Below are 25,203 nucleotides of genomic sequence, written 5' to 3'. Positions count from 1 at the left end.
TCCCGACATGACGAATTCTAAACTTGTCTAGAGATATATACAACCATATATTATACTGGGGTGAAGTCTCCCGGCTTTTTGTGAGATTTGGTTGGTTGACTTGACAGGGTATATAAGCATATAACCCATGTAAACAAAAACGAATATCAGAATGGAGATAAATGTTGAAACTTAGGGAACTCCAGTATAATATTATAATTTTTTATCGCGTTCCAGAGGAGAAATATAGAACACTTATATGGAATATTATCCCGTACTCCTATCGAAGATCCATTTATATATATCGTCCCTTCGAGAGATTCGGTCTCTGACGTATCAGTCTTAACACCCCTGAACTGTACCAAGTGCTCTAGACATCTCGGCCGTATAGTGTACACATTTGTTTCTTTCGTTCAAAGGGATTCGAAATTTTAGATATCACCATCATCCTCGCCTGATATCCAGACTTCACAATATTACAGCATACCCAATATATATTAAAAGGTTGTTTTTATTTTATTTTTCAGGTAGATGGCACGACAATGAGAAGATTAATAGCTACCATTCTGACACTGTGCATACTTCACGTATCGACAGTCGGTAAGTTTGCAATATAAGTTCTATAAACACTCACGCCAGTCCCGGACTTGCTACGGGTTTGAAGTACACAATGTTTTGTCCTAAAGGATCCGAGCACATGCGATATCATTTAGATTAAAACGGGTTCCTGTCCAATATATGGTTGTGCCTTGTGGCGAAAAAAAAATTAGGTTTCTGGTAAGATTTCGAAAAAAAAATCGTGTTTGAGTTAAACTTTAAAATAACTTTTATTAGGTTTTAGCTTCCGATCGATCTCCGGTCTAAAAGTAATTTTTGAAATATCGTTCGAGGTCAGGGGTTCTTACCACAACAAATTTTAAATTTTTATCGTAACTTATGCTGAAATGTACGGTAGCGTAGTAGCGCCACACATTTTTTTTTTATATATTTCTTCCTATATTTGCGTTATAACGCAAACCTGACGGTAGTATTTTTTCTCTTATTTTTTTTTTAATCAAATTGATTACAGCAAAAAAAAAAAAAAACAACCTAGAAGAGGAATTTGACTTAAAGGGCTATTTGGACCTAAAGGCAAACCACTACCCTGTTTATCATTTGCATTGGTAAAATTTACCACCATGTTTTAAATACAACCCATCACCATAGACCTGTGTTAGATAGTTGACCTGGGGTAAGATATAGACCATAACCTTGTTTTTTACCAATGCAAATATTACCTCCACGTTTAAGGTAGAGACAAGAACCAATGGCTTTACTCATGGCAGCACTACCTTAACCACTCAGTGAATACTGTTATAGCTAACATGGGAAGAGCTCGCATGGCTAATCTGGCTAACATTCCCCAAAAAACACATTCCTTTTGCATGTTTTGTTTGAGTTGTTTTACACTCAACTCCAAGACCATACCAACTTTACCACTTTTAACAGCTTGTAGATTTTTTTGTATTTGCCGCTGAGTGAGCAACATTTTATCGTTCTCCGATAAATTAGCATGCGATAAACGAATACTAACAGGACAACCATTCTTGACTGCTGTCTGTAATGTATGGGCTTGACCTTGTTTCAAATTTAAACCATACGTATGCATATCAGATAGTTCATTTATTTATACCTAACTAAGATTTCTTTTTTTAGGGAACTGGTTTATTTCCCAAAAGACAAAACCGTTTTTTACTTAGATTTATGTTTTTTCACTACAGCATTTTTAATCGTGTTGAAAAAGCACGTTGCATGTAATACGTTTTACTTACAAATTTTAAACAGTTTTTTAAACTTATCATACCCTAAGGGTCCACCAAGCACCCGTAACACCGAACGATGACTAGCACAACAAGGTTCAGGTTCATGTGGGTCACTCACTTGTTAAAACATGTCTAACGGTAATGCTTTACTCTTAACACACATGTAATAATACTTAGAAAACGTAGATTTGTAATGTTTGTCAACAGGTCGACACCACACTGCATCCACATCAGAGTTTATTTTACACACACACACCAATCACATCTCTTGTTGTGTTCCATATTAAGTCATTAGCTTTTTTTTTTTTTTAGCTTTAAGGTGGTTTATATCTCACGAAAATGAAAACATATGCTTAAATGTTCACTTCTTAGATTGATGGAATTTCCATCTTGATATGTCAAAGTAATACTCATACGATTGATGGTTTTCATTGTGACTGGTAAATAGACCAAATTTTGAGAAGTTTGAATGATTTTCATACCAGGGGATACATTTGGAAAGAAACTGTAAATGCAGGGGCGGATCCAGTCATTTAAAAAAAAGGGGGGTTCCTAACCCAGGACAAAGGGGGGTTCCAACTACATGCCCCCATTCAAATGGATTGATCGTCCAAAAAAAAAGGGGGGTTCCAACCCCCGGACCCCCCCCCCCCCCCTCTGGATCCGCGCCTGAAATGGTGGGTTGGTGTGATCGATTAACATAGCTACCACGGATGATATCACTATTGACGAGAATGCTGTTGATGCTGATGATGTTGACAATGGTCAACCGTGTAACCGATTGTAGCTCGATCGTGTGTGTAAATCTTTTCGTTCAAAGCCCAGCACTGTATTGATGCTATTGTCAACTTTACAATTGGCTTGATAGTTTTTAGCTAAAGTAAGTGTTGCCCTCAGTGTACTATGGTAAGCACTGATGTGGATTTTGGTGAGGTGTTTGTTGAGTTGTAGATTTCTTTGTAACACGTCGTTGATGTTTTCGATAGAGTACTAGCCAGTCTTCAGTTCAATACTAAACCAGGTAGCACCATTATCATTAAAATAACAAAAGTTATTGTTTCCTGTATGAATATTTGGGAAAGAGTAGTAAGTCTCCAGGTTGACAAGCGCCATTTCATAACTCTTCCCATTTTTTAAGTGAATAGGTGGATTGAACCGGGTATCGATTTTATTCTTATTAGCAGACACTATGAAAGAAAAACACTCTCTAGATGTTGTATTTTCAACGATGCGTTGTAACAAGTTATGATCCATTTATCTTTAGAACACAACGTTCATCTTTTGTCCATCAGACTCGAACTGTAGGACTCTATCTGAGATCACCACTGCAAAGGCTTTGGCGTTTGCTGGATCATTACGTTCGAATTTCCCCCTAATATGAATGTCAACCATATACTCTTTCAACTTCTCAGACTGACGACTCACACTGGCGATGAACAAAGGGTATATGTCTACCATGTCAGAAGGATTGATGTTACTATTGCTAACAAGATGATCCATGTTGAAAAACCTTTTATGAAAATCGACTTCCTTGTTCACCCTAGATACTTGACACTGGGTGAAGAGGGTGTTAAATTTTACGGCTGGATAATGTTAAGCAGTCAGGGTATTATAGATATTTTTTGATCGACAGTGATCAAACACGGCTGCGTTTTTTTCTTGATTGTTAGTTTTCTCGGTTTGGAAGAAAACGATGATGTATCTTGGCTTCTCCCGTCCACTCTTGGCAGAGAGTCGCCAATCGATATCTATATTATTATGGGGAACAGATATGGAAATCGCATTGCCTCCTGCGGAAACCACAGTTGAGTTTAGTTTTGCTTTGGATTATTTTGTATAGTTTCATCTTGTATTCATCGGGGGGGGGGGGGGGGGGGGGATAGTTTATGTAATACTATCTTTTCTGGATCTACCCTTGCTGCTTTTTACACTGTATTTGCATCAGAGTCTCGCACGAGTGTGAGTTCGTATTTGAATCCATACACAATCTTATCATAATTCCCTGCAAACCTAAGATGTGTTTTAAAGGGATGACGAATGAAAACATTCCTGTTGTTATGGGTTTTTGCGATGATCTAACCACGTCTAGCTGCAAAACCAGTGTCATCAGTCTCAACCAATTGTGGTATAAAATACTACGGCTGACGCCGAGTCAGCCGTAGTATTTTATACCACAATTGGTTAAGACCTTTCGCTTTACCAAAGTCGTCGGAATACGTCAACAACTCCAAGATAGTAGTTGCTATACCTGGATCATTGAGGTATTCAATCTCCTGAATGGATAGTTTATAACCGATGCTTTTGAAGAGATACATAATACTATTGTTGACAAGGGAGACCAGATATGCATCGGCAAACGCTGTGTCGTCGTTTTTTCAGAAGTCATTCTTACACCAAAAGAAAACTGTCAGCTGGATGAACAAACAAATCTTGGGTTTCAATGTTGATTCTTATTTCAGAACCTGATGTGTTTAAGGATTCTCCACTTTGAGGTTCGTATTCATTGACTTGATATTCCGGAATACTTTCATCAAAAGACAACAGCTCAATTAGCGATTGTGTCAAACAGACCCCTACCATCAACCACATATTTACGTTTGTATCCTTTCTCAATGATTAACATTTATTTATAGGAGTTTACGATGCATCTCTTTATACTTTTTACTGTTAATGAAACCCCCCTTTTTCATAGCATCGATGATGGCGACGATATCATTGATTACACCCGCGTTCCCAGCATGATTTGAAGCAATACACAGCTCTAATCGATTTAAAGGAGTTGGTTAAAATCTGAAGGTTGACATATGGGTTGTTGCAGTCCATAACCATACTTATGTTCGTTGTAGATAGGTTTGACAATATTCTTCCGTTTGTAACTCTTACATGACTTAGTTAAATATTTGGTTATTTGGGACGGCGCTTTCATGTTTCGGAAAGTAAGGCTGGTAAACTATTTTATTCCTGGGTCCATATATATGAAGGCATGTGTGCTTAAAGTACAATGTATATATTCACTTTGCTGTCTTTATACGACGTAAACAGTATTTTCTGTTGAAACTTGATTTGAACTTTCCTCAGTTGATCATTCTGTGCATGAATTATAAAATTTTACACATTGGAAAGAATTTTTCAAAGGTCTTGGTAATCAAGTAGTTTACTACAACCTACGGAAGCGAAGCCATAATCCGACAATCCTTAATTCCGACAGTTGAGTAGCCCGACGGTCCGATAAACACCCCTTATGCATGTTATACTGTAATACAATATTTCACTGTATTATATACATCTGGCACTTATAAAGGCCTCTGTTTTGGGTTGGTGGGGAGGAGGAGTTGGAAAACACTAAATGGCTTTTTTAAAACACAACTAATCATTGCTTTTAATTTATACGTTTGCGTCTTTTGTGGTTTAATGACATTTATTTATTTTAAGCAATGACCGGAGCATGATGTTATACTATGCATACTAGAAGTTTTATGTCAAGTAATTTTTCTGCAAAAGAAATTGGAATCGAACACCTATATGATAACATGGGATGTGAAAGATCAAATCTTCTTCGGCACAATTAAATTGCAAAGACTGAAGTTAAGTCTACATATGGCCCGACACACTGATAGCATATAGCGCAATTCATGCGGATACAAAAGTAATGACCAAATGATTATAATCGATGTGTAACCTGGGATTAGTAATAGTATATATTATGTCCCGGGTGTAACGTATCAAATACCGTGAGTTATATTTTAAGGACACGACACATGGCCTGCAATGAACTTATAATTTTAATGTCCATTCCTTATCTCATACTTTATTATTTATTATGTAATTTTACCGAGGTCAAGTACGCTTCACATTCGTGTGTTTACGTTAATTATATGTGGTCGGGGAAATAGATGTATATCTTGTATACGGGTTTTTTCCCCGGGTTGTAATGGCGATCGCTACTACTACGACGCATAGGAGCCGCGTCACAAACTAAGGCAGATAATTGGAAAAACCTGTCTATACCCCCTTAGTTTTATCTTTAGAAGTAGACATGTATATATGTTTATTAGTGGGACAGTTTTTTTCCCCACCTTTGCTATTCTTTGTCATTTATTGTTTCAGATTAGGGGAAGGTTTGGTACCATTTAAACGTTTAACCCGCTGCAATTGTTTGCACCTGTCCTAAGTCAGGAATCTGATGTTCAGTAGTTGTAGTTTGTTGATGTGGTTCATAAGTGTTTTTCGTTTCTCGTTTTTTATATAGATTAGACCGTTAGTTATCCCGTTTGAATGGTTTTACACTTATAATTTTTGGGGCCCTTTATAGCTTGCTGTTCGGTGTGAATTAACTCATCATAGATACCAGGACTAAATTTAGTATATACGCCAGACGCGCGTTTCGTCTACAAAAGACTCGTCAGTGACGCTCGAATCCAAAAAAGTTAACAAAGCCAAATAAAGTACGAAGTTGAAGAGCATTGAGAACCAAAGTTCCTAAAAGTTTTGCCAAATACAGTGAGCCAAGGCTCTACGTTGAAGATCGTACTTTGACCTATAATGGTTTACATTAAAAAAAATAATTGACTTGGATTGAGAGTTTTTCTCATTGGCACTCGTACCTCATATATCTATTGAACATGTTGAAGAAAACAAAAATTTAGTTAAAAAGCCATTTGAAATATTAACAATATACAACTTAATTCTTGGGCTAGAATTAATTACGATGGAACACAAGGTCTGTTTATAGGGATGTTAACAGACAAAAATCCTAGGTTCACTTAAATTAAATGTGTGAAAAACGAAAGACGATGATATGCATGATTTGGAGTGATAAAAGTAATAAAATAAAAAAAGTTGTCTGGAGGTTTTGAAAACCAGAAATCCAACCTTCACCCGCAAAACAATCATTGTAAAAAGTATGAATTTGTCCTTAATTGTGGGATTACACAACAATATTTAAACGAAATAAACAAACTCATTTGGATTAATTTATATAGGAACGTTTGTTGATTAGTTACTTTAATAAAAGGATAGGATTGGTACGATTTATATTTTTGTTGTTGTTAAGAATAGACAAATACATTTATTCAAACAAGAACATTCAATCAGATGAAGAAATATTTTAGGTAAAAAGTGGTTAAAAACATTTAAAGCAATAATTAATGAGGCATATCTATAATGTAGATGCTCAATAGGATTCATGTCCGGTGATAGTAGATGTTATTCTCCATTATAGTTAATATAATGGAATTTTATGCAACTCTCATATACAAGTGAGAGGGTTAGCTAGCTTTAAAACCAGGTTTAATCCACCATTTTTTTTCATAAGAAAATGCCTGTACCAAGTCAGGAATATGAGAGTTGTTTTCCATTCGTTTGGTGTGTTTGAGTTTTTAATTTTGCTTTTTTTCCTAGAAGATCGGTATTTTTGTTGTTTTACTTTTTGCTTAACGCGCTGTGTGAGGCCTAGCATTGTCCCGTTGGAATAACTACGTTTGCCGGTGAATAACATGCATATGGTGAGGTTGGAGAATTTCGTCTCTGTACCTGTTAGCCGTTAAATTACCGGGAACATGTACCAATTCCGTTTGACATTCATTCGAGATAGCCGCCCACATCATTACACTTCCTCCATCGAAGTAGTCCACGTCTTGGACTCATGAGGAAGTAAAAAGTTCTTCAATCACGTTTCTAAATCATAAAACGGAACCCATTATTGAACCAGATTCTATTCCGTCTGTGTAACGGCCTCAAATGGGTCCAAAATACGGCCTCCTGGGTATAGGGAAAACGGTACTATTACATTTTCCTAGCATTAGGTTGGCCTTTTGTGTACTCAAGACAGGTGAAGGAAGTCAACTTAGGAGCGCTGTGATTAGATGTAAGGGTACAATATATTTTTTTATTTATCTATGAATAACTGCAGTGTTTATATTTACAATATAAATTTTAAAACCTATTGAAATATTTTCTAGAGAATTATCATGATTATTCGAAAAGGCTTTCAAAATTTTATAAATTTGCTGAAAAATGACAGTGGGCATGGATAACATAAACAAGCTCCGTTGGAAATTGGTCATGATACTATTTGGCTTCAATTTTTAAAATAGAGTAATAAAGTACTAACACCTCACATAACTGTTTTATCCAGGTTTTTATTATAAAAAGTGTTAAAATTAGAAAATGTTAGTATTGTCGCCTATGGCAGAATAAATAGTACCGTTTTCCCTTTAACGCAATGTTGTCGCAGTCGATTGTGGACTGATTGTGAGATAATTCGTCTCAATCCTGGTATCCCAACTGCAGCGGTTCGATTCCGTAGATAAAAAAAAACCAGATGTAGCGATCTTGTCCAGGAGTCGTTAAGCGAGGTCGTCCACTTCTCCAACGTTGGCATGTCGGCGTTTTAACTTTGTGATAAATTAAATCTTCAAACCTGGGTTTTCAAACCTTATTTGCACGAAATTGTAACAGTGTGCTCATAGAGTATTATATATACAGCAATGTCATCAATACGGACATGTGTTTCATTATATCTTATACGCAAATGCAAATACAAGTATAAGTTTAAGGTTGCATTTCTGTAAATATAGACATTGCAATTTACCATGGGAACTCCCTTTGCGACTAAAACTGTACCACTTTTACTATGAAGTTTCGTGAAAAATGATATCTAGAATAGAAAGTTGATATGCACAACTATTTTATTCAAAGGTCAAACTATAGGGCTGTGCGGCATATTTTAAACATGTATATGCCCCGAACTTGTTCGAGTTTAAACTTATGCTAAAACTTTGAACTACCCCAACCTTTACTTTTTGCCTGCTTCAAAATTCATTTTCTACCGCAATAGTATGTTTTATACTGGTAACAGTCCCAAGTTATGTCTCTATGAGATGAAACATAGAGATCATATCTGGGAACCAGTATGTCAACAAATCAAATTATCTATGAATATTATATATCTCCCCAAAAGAGGCGTGGTTTGAGAAACAGCTGTATTTACAAAGTGCAACCTTAACTCCGCAACAATTTTCATCATTCATTCTATGGGAATCATGTGGAAGGAGGGTCTTATTTGCAAATCCATTTAGGGATACCAATATGTTGTTTTATTCTTTTTGTCTAACTTTATATGTAGATGTTACAATTTTGTAAAAAGTTAATAACAAATATAGGAAAATAAAACAATATAATAATAACACTGCATTAACTGATATGTTCCTATTTTTCTAGGTACTCTGACCTGTCCTGCTGGTTGGAATTCTCTTGGATTGAAATGTTATAAAATGTATCACCAGACTTTATCTTATTGGGATGCAAAAAAATATTGTAATGATCAGAATGCTGACGTCATTATGCCGAAAACGGCCGAAGAGAACAATACGATGAAAACCCTGATTGAACAGTAAGTAATTGGGTCATATTAACAAAATCTTGTTTTTCATAAAAGGGAAATTCAGTTATTTTTTCAAAAGTTTTCTAAAAACATATATCCTCTGTACTTCTGCCAAATGTAGCAGATTATCTAGATTTTTTTGTTACAGAAAAATAAAGGATATGGGATATACATCCATGACACAAAATCAGTACATGTAGTTTTATTCCTGCCGTCTTGATCAATATTGAGAACACATTAAATACCCTTACCCTTATCATACTTTTTTAGCTTCAATAACAAATTTTAACGATGTACATATATATATGAAAGGAAAGGTTTATTTTAAAAGGAATAAATGAAATATAAAAAACAAAAATGATCAGTTCGGTCTATTGACAAAGTTCATGGCAAGGACAATCATATTAAAGGATTCAACGGATCTAACCTATCAAACTTATAATGAAGGATACAACAGAAAGCTTTAAATCTGCTTCATATATTGATATTCATACATCTGGAAATTAACAATAAGGGTAGAAAAAAAACAAAAAAAAACAAGATCTTGTCCAGGAGTCGTTAAGCGAGGTCGTCCACTTCTCGGGCGGTCTTTAGTACAGCCATTCTGCTAGAATCTGTTCCAAAGATGCGAAATTATGCTCTGGTTAACATTTTCATTTCTTGCTACTTCACTTTGGGACACTGCCGATGACGATATTTCGAATAGCAGGGTCCAACGTCTAAATAACAGCCCAACAATGTTAGATCTGCAAATTTGCGGAGGCAGATTTTTTGTTCTTCCCTGGCCGGGATTCGAACTCATGCTACTGGGATATCGTGGCACCAAATTGCCGTGCACTGTGTCCGTCGCGCTATACCACTCGACCACCTAGGCTCGATAAACAATCAAGCTTTCGGTGGCTGGGTGTTACCTTTCCTCGTCAGTTTTTATCTAGCGTCGTAACCCAGTACATGATGTATAAGGCATGAAGATGGAATACTACAGATCAGCTGAATTATCTATCATAAAGGATCTTACAAATTAATGTAGGATACAGTCACAAGATATTTATACTATAAGTACGTCTGAACCAGTGACAACTCTACGTAAACTATATATATATATATACAACTCGTCTAAACATCAACCCAACAATGTTAGATCTGTAAATTTGCTTTCGCAAATTTTTTGTTCTTCCCTCGCCGGGATTCGAACCCATGCTACTGAGATATCGTGACACCAAATCGCCTGCACTGTAGCCGTCCAGCTAGACCACACGACCACCTGGGATTCACAAAAATAAAGCTTCGGTGGCCGTGTGTTACCTTTCCTCGTCAGTTTTAATCTAGCGTCGTACTACAGTACATGATATATAAGGCATGGAGATGTTATTGTTACAGATCAGCTCAATTATCTATAGTAAAGGATCCTACAAATTAATGCAAGATACAGTCACAGAAAATAATTATTATTATGTATTTATAAGTACGTCTGAGTCAGTGACAACTACACAACAGATTATACACCTCATGTTTGTGGTTTACCATCTTTGTCGCAAGTTTATTGTTTTGCTGTTTGGTATTTAATTAATATAAAGATCCCTTTTGTTACATCTTTGTGATCAATTTATTTGGCAACCGTCGATGGCAGTCAGCAGGGTTTAGACCCCTCTACAACGAAATTTGTTTTACATGCACACGTATAAAAATTGCGGTTTTTATCCAACGCAATCATAGGTTTGAACGTAGTTTTCAATTTAGACTTGTTTATATTTTTATACGCCCGTCAAAATTTTGACGGGACGTATTATGGTATAGAAATGTCCGGTGTCCGTCCGTCCGTCCGTCTGTCTGTCTGTCTGTCCGTCCGTCTGTCCGTCTGTCCGGCGTAAACATGTCGCACCGTAACTTGATAACGACTTATCCAAATTGCATGAAACTTATATGATCCGTTCATCCTACTTTGACTCTTTGAACTCAAGATTCTTTCCTACATTGAGATAAATTATATGCCCTTCCAATTACGGTTTCGATCCCTAACATTACTGCAGAGACATTTATTGTCGAAATCCGGATCTGGTGTACACAATGTTTTTTTGCACCTCATGTTGGTGGTATAACATCTTTGCTGCAAGTTTATTGTTTTTCTGTTTAGTATAAAATTCATATTAAAATCCATTTTGTTATATCTTGTGATCAATTTATTTGGAAATCGCCAATGGCAGTCAGCAGAGTTTAAGAACATCAGGTGTTCGACCTGTTAGTCAAATGCGTTTTGTAAAAATATACTTTTTCACTTTTTTGGTCTTTTGGGAAATGTTGTTTGGGCTGTATTTAGACCTTTCTACAACGAAATGTGTTTTACATGCACACGTATAAAAATTGCGGTTTGTATCCAACGCAATCATAGGTTTGAACGTTGTTTTCGGTTTAGACTTGATTATATTAGACGAGTTGCATATAAATATATATATATATAGACGAGTTATATATATATAAATGACTGAATAAATAGTCAACGATCAATCTTACAGGGCGATGGATCATGTAATATGATTCTGTACACTACAAAATATAATATATAACAAGTCAAAAAGGGTACAACATCACCATTAAATAACTATAAAATATACAAATATTAGATATTTCGGATAACAGATATCCTTCTTCGGTAATTGCACAATGACAAATGAATCATTTCAATACAAATTGAGACTCTTATCAAAATCTTGATTTATACAATTTAAGCGAACGCTGGAACAATTTTAAAATTTCCAAACACACCGCAAAGACTACAGAAATATGCCAAAAATAAAAATAGTTATTTACGATGTGAAATGGCACAACTCTAGATTTCCAAAGGTTGTGTCAGTTGAGATGTTATAACTGCATTGAGGGCAGTCCTCAAACAAAAAAATCAAAAATGTCCTAACCGATCCAGGATGGTATAAATTAGACAACGGTAGGGCAATTACAACAGAAACTACATATTTAAGCCTCCCAAACGAATATCAGTCTAATAATGATTGAAAAAATAAGTTTTGTATAATGAGGTAAAATAATTGAACGTGGCAACGTACTTATACATCATCCCGAATCAATGAAAACCTGTAATTTAAACTGTTATTTTAAAAATAATTTCCAACTGTAAAGCCAGTACTAAATCCGGCGTTGTTTGAAAAAGGTAGTCACAGGAAAATGAGGGACTCGTTCTATGTTTTTTCATTTATACCCTCTGGGGAGACTATCCGTAACTTTCTTATCCAAAATCTTTCCCGAGCGACTCTGTCGACCTTCGACCAACCCTCGTTGTGGTCTATGATCGTGATGGTAAGGTTTTTGAGATCAGCTTGTGTGTGTCCAGGTGATCTCAAATGACGACTTACGGGTAGGTCGGGCTTGCAAGTGTAGTCACTTCGATGACCATTCATGCGTTTGTTAAATGACTGCTCTGTCTCGCCAACATACTGCATGCCACAACGACATTGAAGGAGGTATACAACATTCTGGGTTTTGCAAGTTACATTGCAATATATAGTGTACACAGACCCAGTCGAGTGGCAAGTGAATGTTTGAGTATTCAGTATTTGTTGACAAGTCAGGCAACGTCTGTTACCACATGACTTGCACCATCCTGCAATTGAACAGCTTTTATTTGAGGAGACGTCAGCTCTAACAAATAAGTCTTTCAGACTTGCTGGTCTCCGAAAAGCTAAGACAGGAGGATTGGGAAAGATCTTGGATAATTTAGGGTGTTTGGCAATAGTTTGCCAATTGGCACGGATCAAACATGAAAGGTTATTAAAGGCTGGATTGTATGTAAGAACAAACGGGACTATTTTGCTGCGCCTCTTCCGTTTGTACTGTAAGAGGATGCGGCTGTTATTGTTAGCGCGTGCAAACCCCTTATCTATGTCCAATTTCTTATAACCTCGTTTTGTCAAAAATCCGCGAAGTTCCTGTAACCGTTTCGTGACAGCCTCCTCAGAGGAGCAATCCGCTTGACTCTGAGAGCTTGACTGTACGGGATACTTTTTGTACAGTGTTTGGGGTGACAGCTTTGGGGAGAAAGGTATTGATGTTTATCTGTGGGTTTACAGTAAAGGTCTGTTGATATGACACCGTCCTTTATAGATGTGGTTGTGTCTAAGAAAGATATCTTAGAGTCGGAAATTTCATACGTAAATTTAATTGAATGGTGGGCGTTGTTTGCATGTCTGATGAAATCATCCAGTTTTTGTTGAGATTCAATCCATTTCATGTCAACATCATCAATGAAACGGAACCAAGACAAAGGTTTGGATAAAGATGTTGCAATAATTTGTTTTTCTAATTTGCCCATGAAAATATTGGCGTAAGACGGTGCCATTTTCGTCCCCATCGCTGTCCCGTTAATTTGAAGGTATGTATAAATATATATATATATATACAACTCGTCTAAACATCAACCCAACAATGTTTGATCTGTAAATTTGCTTTCGCAAATTTTTTGTTCTTCCCTCGTCGGGTTTCGAACCCATGCTACTGAGATATCGTGACACCAAATCGCCTGCACTGTAGCCGTCCCGCTTTGATGATTTGGTGTCACGATATCTCAGTAGCATGGGTTCGAATCCCGGCGAGGGAAGAACAAAAAATTTGCGAAAGCAAATTTACAGAGCTAACATTGTTGGGTTGATGTTTAGACGAGTTGTATATACATATTGTACACAGTCATGTATCACCATCATTGCTGGTGATCCGATGGATAAATCTATTGTAGAGTTGTCACTGACTCGGACGTACTTTTATATATATATACAACTCGTCTAAACATCTACACAACAATGTAAGATCTATAAATTTCCTTTCGCTCATTGGCGATTGCCAAATAAATTGATCACAAGATGTAAGAAAATGGATCTCAATATGAATTTCATACTTAACAGAAAAACAATAAACTTGCAGCAAAGATGTTATACCACAAACATGAGGTGCAAATTTATACAATAAAATTATATAAATTTAATACGTCACAGAAAAAAAAAATTGTTAACTTGTGGACAGGATGTTGTGCCACAAACATTCGGTGTCAATATTTCTTTAGTACACCATATCCGGATTTCGACAATGAATGTCTCTTCGGTGATGTTAGGGATCGAAACCGTATTTGGAAGGCCATATAATTTATCTCAATACATTATGTATATACAACTCGTCTAAACATCAACCCAACAATGTTAGATCTGTAAATTTATATATATATAAACGCCTAAAAAGTGTACAAAACAATACCAATAACATAAAAAGGAACTATAAATGTAATTATTTATAAATATTTCGGATAACAGATATCCTTCATCGGTATATATGATTGTGATGTTGAATGAATCCATTATCAGTCTACTTAGATTAAGCTGTTACAATCTTGAAATTTATACAATAAAAAAAAGTCAAACCGAACATCAGGTGAGACGCTTGCACAATTCTAAAAACTTGTTAAACACGACATAGGTTATATGACTTATTACATCAGAGAGTTCAAATATATGCTTTAAATAAAAATAAGTATGTGCGATATGAACTAGCACAATTCTAAAGCTTTAACGGTGTCGACAATTATGATGTTACAAGAAAGATTGCGTCAATAAGAATTCCAAATGAACAGCACTGAATGGTCTAAATTTGTAAATATTTCAGATTTGACAACGGTAGTGTAGTTACATTATAGTTTGCGATGTTTAAAACAAACAGCCGTTAAAATATAATAATAAATTTTGACTAAAGTAAACTAGTTGAACGTGGCTTGGTACTTATACATCCCTAAAAAAATTAAGCAATTTAAATTGTTATATTCAACAGATTTATTTTAGAGATGAGTAAGGTAAAGAAATTAAAACAGAGACTGTAATAATATGTAATATAACCCAGATGTGAAGCACTACATGGTGTCGAACTACATCTTTTCATTTATCCCATTTGGTGCCAAAGTTGTTAATTTTCTTATCCAAAATATTTCCCGAGTAAGTCTATCCTCACTAGACCAAGCAGAGTTGTGGTCAATGATAGTAATGGTCAGTCGATTGAGATCTGCCTTAAAACCAACAGATAAAGGTAGCGCTGTTGTCGTCATGGACAGATGTGACTTCATTCAAGAGGCAGAACGTCAACTCTCTGATGAGAGATTTTATAAGAAATTAGACTCTGACCCCACCCCTCAATTCAACAAAGAGATCACCACAAACCTGATAACATCATGTATCAAATTTAAAAACTTATCTATCTCAGGGTATTGTTCCGATTGGGCTGATTTTGAAAGCTTCACCCCTTACCACCGGTGAAAAATCTATCAGATTTATGGATACATGGAATAATATTCTCCACAGTAGTTCCGTGAAATTGATGGATCTATTACACGCTGAGGCGTCTCATAAACATTTAAATTTACAAACTAGTTATAACCATCTTTACAATAAATCATGCCAAGAACTTTTCGGTCCTGAATTGCTCACCATCAACGAGCGCCTCCATGACATCTTGCGCATTGAATCCCGGAAATTACACAAAAAACAAGTTAATAAATTTAAACGAGACGGCGTACTTTTAGACACTGTTGTGAGAAAGCCGACCACCTTAGGTAGCACTCTACAGTTAGGTGTGTAGTTTCGCATTTTGGCCCCTGTGGATTTTTCAAATATGAGAGCTAGTGTGCAATAAAATTCATTTTTGGATAGCTGAGTATTAAAATAGCCTTTGTATTGGGTTTATATGAACATCAAGATTATGTAATGTATGTAATATAGGCTGTTTTCTGTATGACAGTCCGTATTTGCATGTCCCTACCATACATTGGTCCGGCAATTATTGTAATGTTTTTTTTCCAACTTTTTATCGCACGAACTTTGTGATTGGATTTTACGAAAAAGTGAGGCGAAAGACACCCATTTTCTATTTGATCATTAGGAAGATTTATGAAAACAGTTTCTAAAAAGGTATCACTCAAAGGCATTGAAATTCTAGTTTGATCCAAATTTTGGGGGGATATGTGACATGTCCACCCCCCTTTTTGCAATATTTTATGGTAAATAAATGCAGAATGTTGCCATGGATACACATAAAAGGAATTAATTTTCACTCTTTTAAGTTTTGAAAATCAAATCTATGGAATATACTGATTACATACATATGCACGTAAATCCAGGAATAGGAGATGATAAAACATTTTGTGGCTCATTTTTAATTTTATTTTCTAACTGTGGAGTGCTACCTTATGGCACATCAGAAAGCACAGAAATGCACTTTTTAAGATAAAATTTACAACAAATCTTTAGTCTTTTATGTTCCTGTTTTAGTTCTGAAGGTAAAAAATCTGCTAGGAATGCGATTTATGTTTATTTTATTGTTTACTGTCCTTAGCAACCAAATATACACATTTTGACACTTAGACATGTTGCTGTCTTAAATTTGTACTCCATTACCTTCGCCAATGTAACCTAAGATTGCGCTTTATATGATATCCTCAGAATGTATCGCTTTATATTTTTGAACGTGAATAAGTCAAATAAACATTTTTAGCAGGATTTTATATTATAATTTGGTATTAATTAAATTTAATGATGCCAGTACTGCTAGAAATGTATACCCTGCTTAAGAGCTTCTAAACCAAGGTTAGGTATGCTATTTACAGCAAAATTGACCTATAAGTGCTTTCAAATACCTAAAATTGTACAATTTGTCCTCTTTTAATGTAATTTTATGATTTTAAATAAGGTAATGGGAAAAGTTTTAGAAATTTACCCCAAAAATGAGACAGACTTAAAGTTTTTCACTATGATCCAGCATTTATTTTTAAATCACTTTTTGTCGCGTTTCAACATCAACTGCTAACCTTCATAAAATCTTTATTACTGAACCAATTTTAAAAACTAAGGTACCATTTTCATCGTAACAGCTACTTGAACATAGAAAATATAATAAAAATTAAGGCAGGAGGGGAAAAATTTCACCTTAAGGGAGCACTCCACAGTTAGGTGTGTAGTTTCGCATTTTGGCCCCTGTGGATTTTTCAAATATGAGAGCTAGTGTGCATTACAATTCATTTTTGGATAGCTGAGTATTAAAATAGCCTTTGTATTGGGTTTATATGAACATCAATATTATGTTATGTATGTAATATAGGCTGTTTTCTGTATGACAGTCCGTATTTGCATGTCCCTACCATACATTGGTCCGGCAATTATTGTAATGTTTTTTTCCAACTTTTTATCGCACGAACTTTGTGATTGGATTTTACGAAAAAGTGAAGCGAAAGACACCCATTTTTTATTTGATCATTAGAAAGATTTATGAAAACAGTTTCTAAAAAGGTATCACTCAAAGGCATTGAAATTCTAGTTTGATCCAAATTTTGGGGGGTTGTGACATGTCCACCCCCCTTTTTGCAATATTTTATGGTAAATAAATGCAGAATGTTGCCATGGATACACATAAAAGGAATTAATTTTCACTCTTTTAAGTTTTGAAAATCAAACCTATGGCATATACTGATTACATACATATGCACATGTACAACACAAACAGTTAGGTTAATGTATTAGAAATCCAGGAATAGGAGATGATAAAACATTTTGTGGCTCATTTTTAATTTTATTTTCTAACTGTGGAGTGCTACCTTAACTCTCAATCGTACCATCATAACCGGAGAAAAAAAATCCCGGAATCGCCGATTCAGGAGAAAATAACAAGGTTGCATGAACTCTACAAACACTGTAGTCAATTTGTCTTCAGTAGCTTTGTCGGAAACCGAGACTAAGGTACTGTCAAAAGGTCTTAATTTTTGTCCCACGCCGGGCAAAATAGATTGTAAACTTTTGGAAGATGACCTAGACAAGTTAGCAATTTCCCTCAGAATCAAGGAATATTTTTCTAAAGACACCACAGAAAGTTCCACTGATAGTGACACAAGTGATCTCGACTCAGATGACGACCATAGAGGCAAGATATTACACTTTGACTTGGCACCTTTCTTTAAAATCAGTTTTTGTCACGTTTCAGTGTCAACTGCTAACCTTCATAAAATATTCATTACTCAACCAATTTTCAAAAATAAAAGGCCATTTTGCTCGATTTAGCTAGCAGAACACAGAAAATAAGTTAAAAGGGAGAATTTGAAAAACATATTTACTATTAAGGTAGCAATACACAGTTAGGAGTTTAGTTTCGCATTTTGGCCCCTGTGGATTTTTCAAATAGGAAAGTTATTGAGTAATAAAATTCATTTTTAGACAGCTGAGTGCTAATTTAGCCTTCAAAGATGGTTTATAAGAGCATCAAAATTATTTTGGACATGTTTTATGGCCTGTTTTCTGTTTTACAATCCGTATTTTCATAGCTAGACCGGCCATCGGTCCAGAAATTAATGTAATGTTTACAAACACATTTTTTCTACACGAAGTTTTTGACGCAATTTTACCAAAAAATGAGACGAAAGACATATGATTTTCATTGGATTTGCTGAATGATATATGTACACAGTTTCAGAAAAGGTATTACTTCAAGCGATTGAAATTCTACTTTTAGCCAAATTTTGGGGAAATATGTGACATCTTTTCCCCCCTTTTTGCAATATTTTATAACAAATAAATGCAGATTGTTGCCATGGATACACCCAAAAGAAATTATATTTTACCATTTTAAATACTGGATATAAAATTTATGGAAGATTCTGATTACATACAGATGCCCATATCTGACACAGACAGTAAGCTTGATATTGCAAGAAAGCAATGAAAAGGGGATGGTAAAATTTATAAGGGCAAATTTTAATATTTTTTCCTAACTGTTTATTGCTACCTAAAGTCAATAATCCAGGTAGACCAATTGTTTCCGCCAATGACCACCATACAGAGAAAATATCAGAATTTATTGACTTTCATCTCAGACCACATGTAGAAAATTTACCATCATATATACAAGACACACCACATTATCTTAAAAAAATGGAATCTTTGAACCCTCTCCCACCTGAAACGATCATTGTCTCGCTTGATGTTACCTCCCTCTATACTAACATCCCCCATGACGATGGTATTGAAGCCTGTAGGGAAGTCTGGAACTCTCGTAATACCTTACATCCACCAACTGAATGTCTTATCCAGCTTCTAACTTTGGTATTAAAATGCAATAACTTCACATTCAATGGTGAACACTTTCTCCAAGTTAATGGAACAGCAATGGGAACAAAGATGGCCCCGTCCTATGCCAATATTTTTATGGGGAAATTAGAACAGAGAATTCTCAATTCTTTTCTTTATCAACCCCTCTCTTGGTTCCGATTTATTGACGATATTGACATGAAGTGGGATAATACTGAACAAGAACTAAATGTGTTTATTCAACATGCCAACGATGTCCATCCCTCAATAAAATTCACATATGAAATCTCTGACTCTAAGATCACATTTCTTGACGCTACAACCTTAGTGAGGGATGGAAACATATTTACAGATCTGTATTGAAAGCCCACAGACAAACATCAATATATGTCTCCTTTAAGTTGTCACCATAAACATTGCACCAAGAGCATTCCCTACAGGCAGGCCATACGAATAAAAAGGATTGGCTCCACCAACGATGTTGCCAAAAACGACTACAAGAACTTCGCGGTCACCTAAAACCTCAGGGCTACAAAAGAAAAGACATTGATAAAGGTTTTTCTCGTGTTAGCAACATCAGCCGAGAAGAAATTTTACAATATAAAGTCAAAAAGGTCAACAGGAGGGTGCCTTTTGTGTTGACTTACCATCCAAAATTTGACAACTTATCTCACCTTATCCGCGAAAGTTGGAAAGATATCGAAAACATCCTAAACTATCAAAGATCTTTCCCGATACAATGTTAATTGCAAGGCTACAAATGTTGTGTATCTCCTACAGTGTAAATGTGGTAAACAGTATGTTGGCGAGTCAGAACAGCCGTTTAACAAACGAATGAACGGTCATCGTAGCGATTACAAATGCAAGCCAGACCTCCCTCTTAGTCGACATTTGAGATCCCCTGGCCACACTAAAGCAGATTTCAATCGACTGACCATTACTATCATTGACCACAACTCTGCTTGGTCTAGGGAGGATAGACTTACTCGGGAAAGATTTTGGATAAGATAATTAACAACTTTGGCACCAAATGGGATAAATGAAAAGATGTAGTTCGACACCATGCAGTGCTTCACATCTGGGTTATATTACTTATTATTACAGTCTCTGTTTCTATTTCTTTACCTTACTCATCTTTTAAATAAATCTGTTGAATATAACAATTTAAATTGCTTAATTTTTTGAGTACCAAGCCACGTTCAACTAGTTTACATTAGTCAAAATTTATTATTATATTTTATTGGCCGTTTGTTTTAAACATCGCAAACTATAATGTAACTACACTACCGTTGTCAAATCTGAAATATTTACAAATTTAGACCGTTCAGTGCTGTTTATTTGGAATTCTTATTGACGCAATCTTTCTTGTAACATCATAATTGTCGACATCGTTAAAGCTTTAGAATTGTGCTAGTTCATATCGAACATAATTATTTTAATTTAAAGCATATATTTGAACTCTCTGATGTTATTAGTCAAATAACCTATGTCGTGTTTAACAAATTTTTAGAATTGTGCAAGCGTCTTACCTGATGTTCGGTTTGACTTTTTTTATTGTATAAATTTCAAGATTGTAACAGCTTAATCTAAGTAGACTGATAATTGATTCATTCAACATCACAATCATATATATCGAAGAAGGATATTTGTTATCCGAAATATTTATAAATAATTACATTTATAGTTCTTTTTTATGTTATTGGTGTTGTTATGTACACTTTTTAGGCGTTTATATAATTTATTTTATTGTGTACATGTATCGTTACTTGTAACGATCCAGCGCCCTCGTGGGAAAAATCGTTGACTATCATTCAGACGTTTTATATATATATATATATATATATACGAGTCTAAATTGAAAACTACGTTCAAACCTATGACTGCGTCGGATAAAAACCGCAGTTTTTATACGTGTGCATGTCAAACAAATTTCGTTGTAGAAGGGTCTAAAAACAGCACTAACAACATTTTCTAAAAGACCAAAAGAGTGAAAAAGTATATTTAAACAAAACGCATTTGACTAACAGGTCGAACAACTGATGTCCTTTAACCCTGCTGACTGCCATTGACGATTGCCAAATAAAATTGATCACAAGATGTAACAAAATGGATCCTAATATAAATTTAATACGTCACAGAAAAAAAAATTGTTAACTTGTGGACAGGATATTGTGCCACAAACATTCGGTGTCAATATTTCTTTAGTACACCATATCCGGATTTCGACAATAAATGTCTCTTCAGTGATGTTAGGGATCGAAACGGTATTTGGAAGGCCATATAAAAAATACCCTCATTTTTAGAGAAAGTACCCTCATTTTCAGATTAACTCTTGAATTTTAAGAGTCAATATATAGGATGAACGGATCATATAAACCGGAGGGAAAATATGAAACATGCCCAAACAAAAAATATAAACGAGTCTAAATTGAAAACTACGTTCAAACCTATGACTGCGTTGGATAAAAACCGCAGTTTTTATACGTGTGCATGTCAAACAAATTTCGTTGTAGAAGGGTCTAAAAACAGCACAAACAACATTTTCCAAAAGACCAAAAGAGTGAAAAAAGTATATTTAAACAAAACGCATTTGACTAACAGGTCGAACAACTCATGTTCTTTAACCCTGCTGACTGCCATTGACGATTGCCAAATAAAATTGATCACAAGATGTAACAAAATGGATCCTAATATAAATTTAATACGTCACAGAAAAAAAAAATTGTTAACTTGTGGACAGGATATTGTGCCACAAACATTCGGTGTCAATATTTCTTTAGTACACCATATCCGGATTTCGACAATAAATGTCTCTTCAGTGATGTTAGGGATCGAAACGGTATTTGGAAGGCCATATAAAAAGTACCCTCATTTTTAGAGAAAGTACCCTCATTTTCAGATTAACTCTTGAATTTTAAGAGTCAATATATAGGATGAACGGATCATATAAACCGGAGGGAAAATATGATACATGCCCAAACAAAAAATATAAACGAGTCTAAATTGAAAACTACGTTCAAACCTATGACTGCGTTGGATAAAAACCGCAGTTTTTATACGTGTGCATGTCAAACAAATTTCGTTGTAGAAGGGTCTAAAAACAGCACAAACAACATTTTCCAAAAGACCAAAAGAGTGAAAAAGTATATTTAAACAAAACGCATTTGACTAACAGGTCGAACAACTGATGTTCTTTAACCCTGCTGACTGCCATTGACGATTGCCAAATAAAATTGATTACAAGATGTAACAAAATGGATCCTAATATAAATTTAATACGTCACAGAAAAAAAAATTGTTAACTTGTGGACAGGATATTGTGCCACAAACATTCGGTGTCAATATTTCTTTAGTACACCATATCCGGATTTCGACAATAAATGTCTCTTCAGTGATGTTAGGGATCGAAACGGTATTTGGAAGGCCATATAAAAAGTACCCTCATTTTTAGAGAAAGTACCCTCATTTTCAGATTAACTCTTGAATTTTAAGAGTCAATATATAGGATGAACGGATCATATAAACCGGAGGGAAAATATGATACATGCCCAAACAAAAAATATAAACGAGTCTAAATTGAAAACTACGTTCAAACCTATGACTGCGTTGGATAAAAACCGCAGTTTTTATACGTGTGCATGTCAAACAAATTTCGTTGTAGAAGGGTCTAAAAACAGCACAAACAACATTTTCCAAAAGACCAAAAGAGTGAAAAAGTATATTTAAACAAAACGCATTTGACTAACAGGTCGAACAACTGATGTTCTTTAACCCTGCTGACTGCCATTGACGATTGCCAAATAAAATTGATCTCAAGATGTAACAAAATGGATCCTAATATAAATTTAATACGTCACAGAAAAAAAAAATTGTTAACTTGTGGACAGGATATTGTGCCACAAACATTCGGTGTCAATATTTCTTTAGTACACCATATCCGGATTTCGACAATAAATGTCTCTTCAGTGATGTTAGGGATCGAAACGGTATTTGGAAGGCCATATAAAAAGTACCCTCATTTTTAGAGAAAGTACCCTCATTTTCAGATTAACTCTTGAATTTTAAGAGTCAATATATAGGATGAACGGATCATATAAACCGGAGGGAAAATATGATACATGCCCAAACAAAAAATATAAACGAGTCTAAATTGAAAACTACGTTCAAACCTATGACTGCGTTGGATAAAAACCGCAGTTTTTATACGTGTGCATGTCAAACAAATTTCGTTGTAAAAGGGTCTAAAAACAGCACAAACAACATTTTCCAAAAGACCAAAAGAGTGAAAAAGTATATTTAAACAAAACGCATTTAACTAACAGGTCGAACAATTGATGTTCTTTAACCCTGCTGACTGCCATTGACGATTGCCAAATAAAATTGATCACAAGATGTAACAAAATGTATCCTAATATAAATTTAATTCGTCACAGAAAAAAAAATTGTTAACTTGTGGACAGGATGTTGTGCCACAAACATTCGGTGTCAATATTTCTTTAGTACACCATATCCGGATTTCGACAATAAATGTCTCTTCAGTGATGTTAGGGATCGAAACGGTATTTGGAAGGCCATATAAAAAGTACCCTCATTTTTAGAGAAAGTACCCTCATTTTCAGATTAACTCTTGAATTTTAAGAGTCAATATATAGGATGAACGGATCATATAAACCGGAGGGAAAATATGATACATGCCCAAACAAAAAATATAAACGAGTCTAAATTGAAAACTACGTTCAAACCTATGACTGCGTTGGATAAAAACCGCATGTAGTACGCCGCTAGATTAAAACTGACGAGGAAAGGTAACACACGGCCAGCGAAAGCTCTTTTTAAGAGAGCCCATGTGGTCGTGTTGTCTAGCGGGACGGCTGCAGTGCAGGCGATTTGGTGTCACGATATCACAGTAGCATGGGTTCGAATCCCGGCGAGGGAAGAATTAAAAATTTGCGAAAGCAAATTTACAGATCTAACATTGTTGGGTTGATGTTTAGACGAGTTGTATATATAATTTACAGATCTAACATTGTTGGGTTGATGTTTAGACGAGTTGTATATATATATACAACAATGTTAGATCTGTAAATTTGCTTTCGCAATTTTTGGTTCTTCCATCGCCGGGATTCGAACCCATTCTACTGTGATATCGTGACACCAAATCGCCTGCACTGCAGCCGTCCCGCTAGACAACACGACCACATGGGCTCTCTTAAAAAGAGCTTCGCTGGCCGTGTGTTACCTTTCCTCGTCAGTTTTAATCTAGCGGCGTACTACAGTACATGATATATAATGCATGAAGATGTTATTGTTACAGATCAGCTAAATTATCTATAGTAAAGGATCCTACAAATTAATGTAATATACATTCACAGAAAATAATTTTATTTATAAGTACGTCTGAGTCAGTGACAACTCTACAACATATGTATCCATCGGATCGCCATCAATGATGGTGATACATGTCTGTGTACATAATGTATATACAACTCGTCTAAACACCAACCCAACAATGTTAGATCTGTAAATTTGCTTTCGCAAATTTTTGGTTCTTCCCTCGCCGGGATTCGAACCCATGTTACTGTGATATCTTGACACCAAATCGCCTGCACCGCAGCCATCCCGCTAGACCACACGACCACCTGGGCTCTCTTAAAAAGAGCTTTCGCTGGCCGTGTGTTCCCTTTCCTCGTCAGTTTAATCTAGCGGCGTACTACAGTACCTGATATATAAGGCATGAAGAAGTTATTGTTACAGATCAGCTAAATTATCTATAGTTACATGTAAGGATCCTACAAATTAATGTAATATACAGTCACAGAAAGTAATTATATTTATAAGTACGTCTGAGTCAGTGACAACTCTACAACAGATGCATCCATCGGATCGCCATCAATGATGGTGATACATGGCTGTGTACATAATGTAT

General features: G+C 35.4%; 1 protein-coding gene across 3 annotated transcripts in view; it reads left to right on the top strand.

Annotated features, from left to right (window-relative positions):
- The window catches only part of LOC134687076 (uncharacterized), a 124,197-nt gene that overhangs the window by 12,307 nt on the left and 86,687 nt on the right, over positions 1 to 25,203 (top strand). For all 3 annotated transcript variants that reach the window (XM_063547050.1, XM_063547049.1, XM_063547048.1), the window contains exons 2-3: positions 507 to 579; positions 9,003 to 9,174. In XM_063547050.1, coding sequence (XP_063403120.1) covers positions 522 to 579; positions 9,003 to 9,174 — 230 coding nt within the window. In that variant the 5' untranslated portion in view covers positions 507 to 521. The remainder of the gene's footprint in view (positions 1 to 506; positions 580 to 9,002; positions 9,175 to 25,203) is intronic.

Source organism: Mytilus trossulus, chromosome 10 (genome assembly GCF_036588685.1).
Source record: "Mytilus trossulus isolate FHL-02 chromosome 10, PNRI_Mtr1.1.1.hap1, whole genome shotgun sequence".
NCBI classification, from domain to species: Eukaryota; Metazoa; Mollusca; class Bivalvia; order Mytilida; family Mytilidae; genus Mytilus; species Mytilus trossulus.
This window is presented reverse-complemented; position numbering and strand designations above follow the sequence as displayed.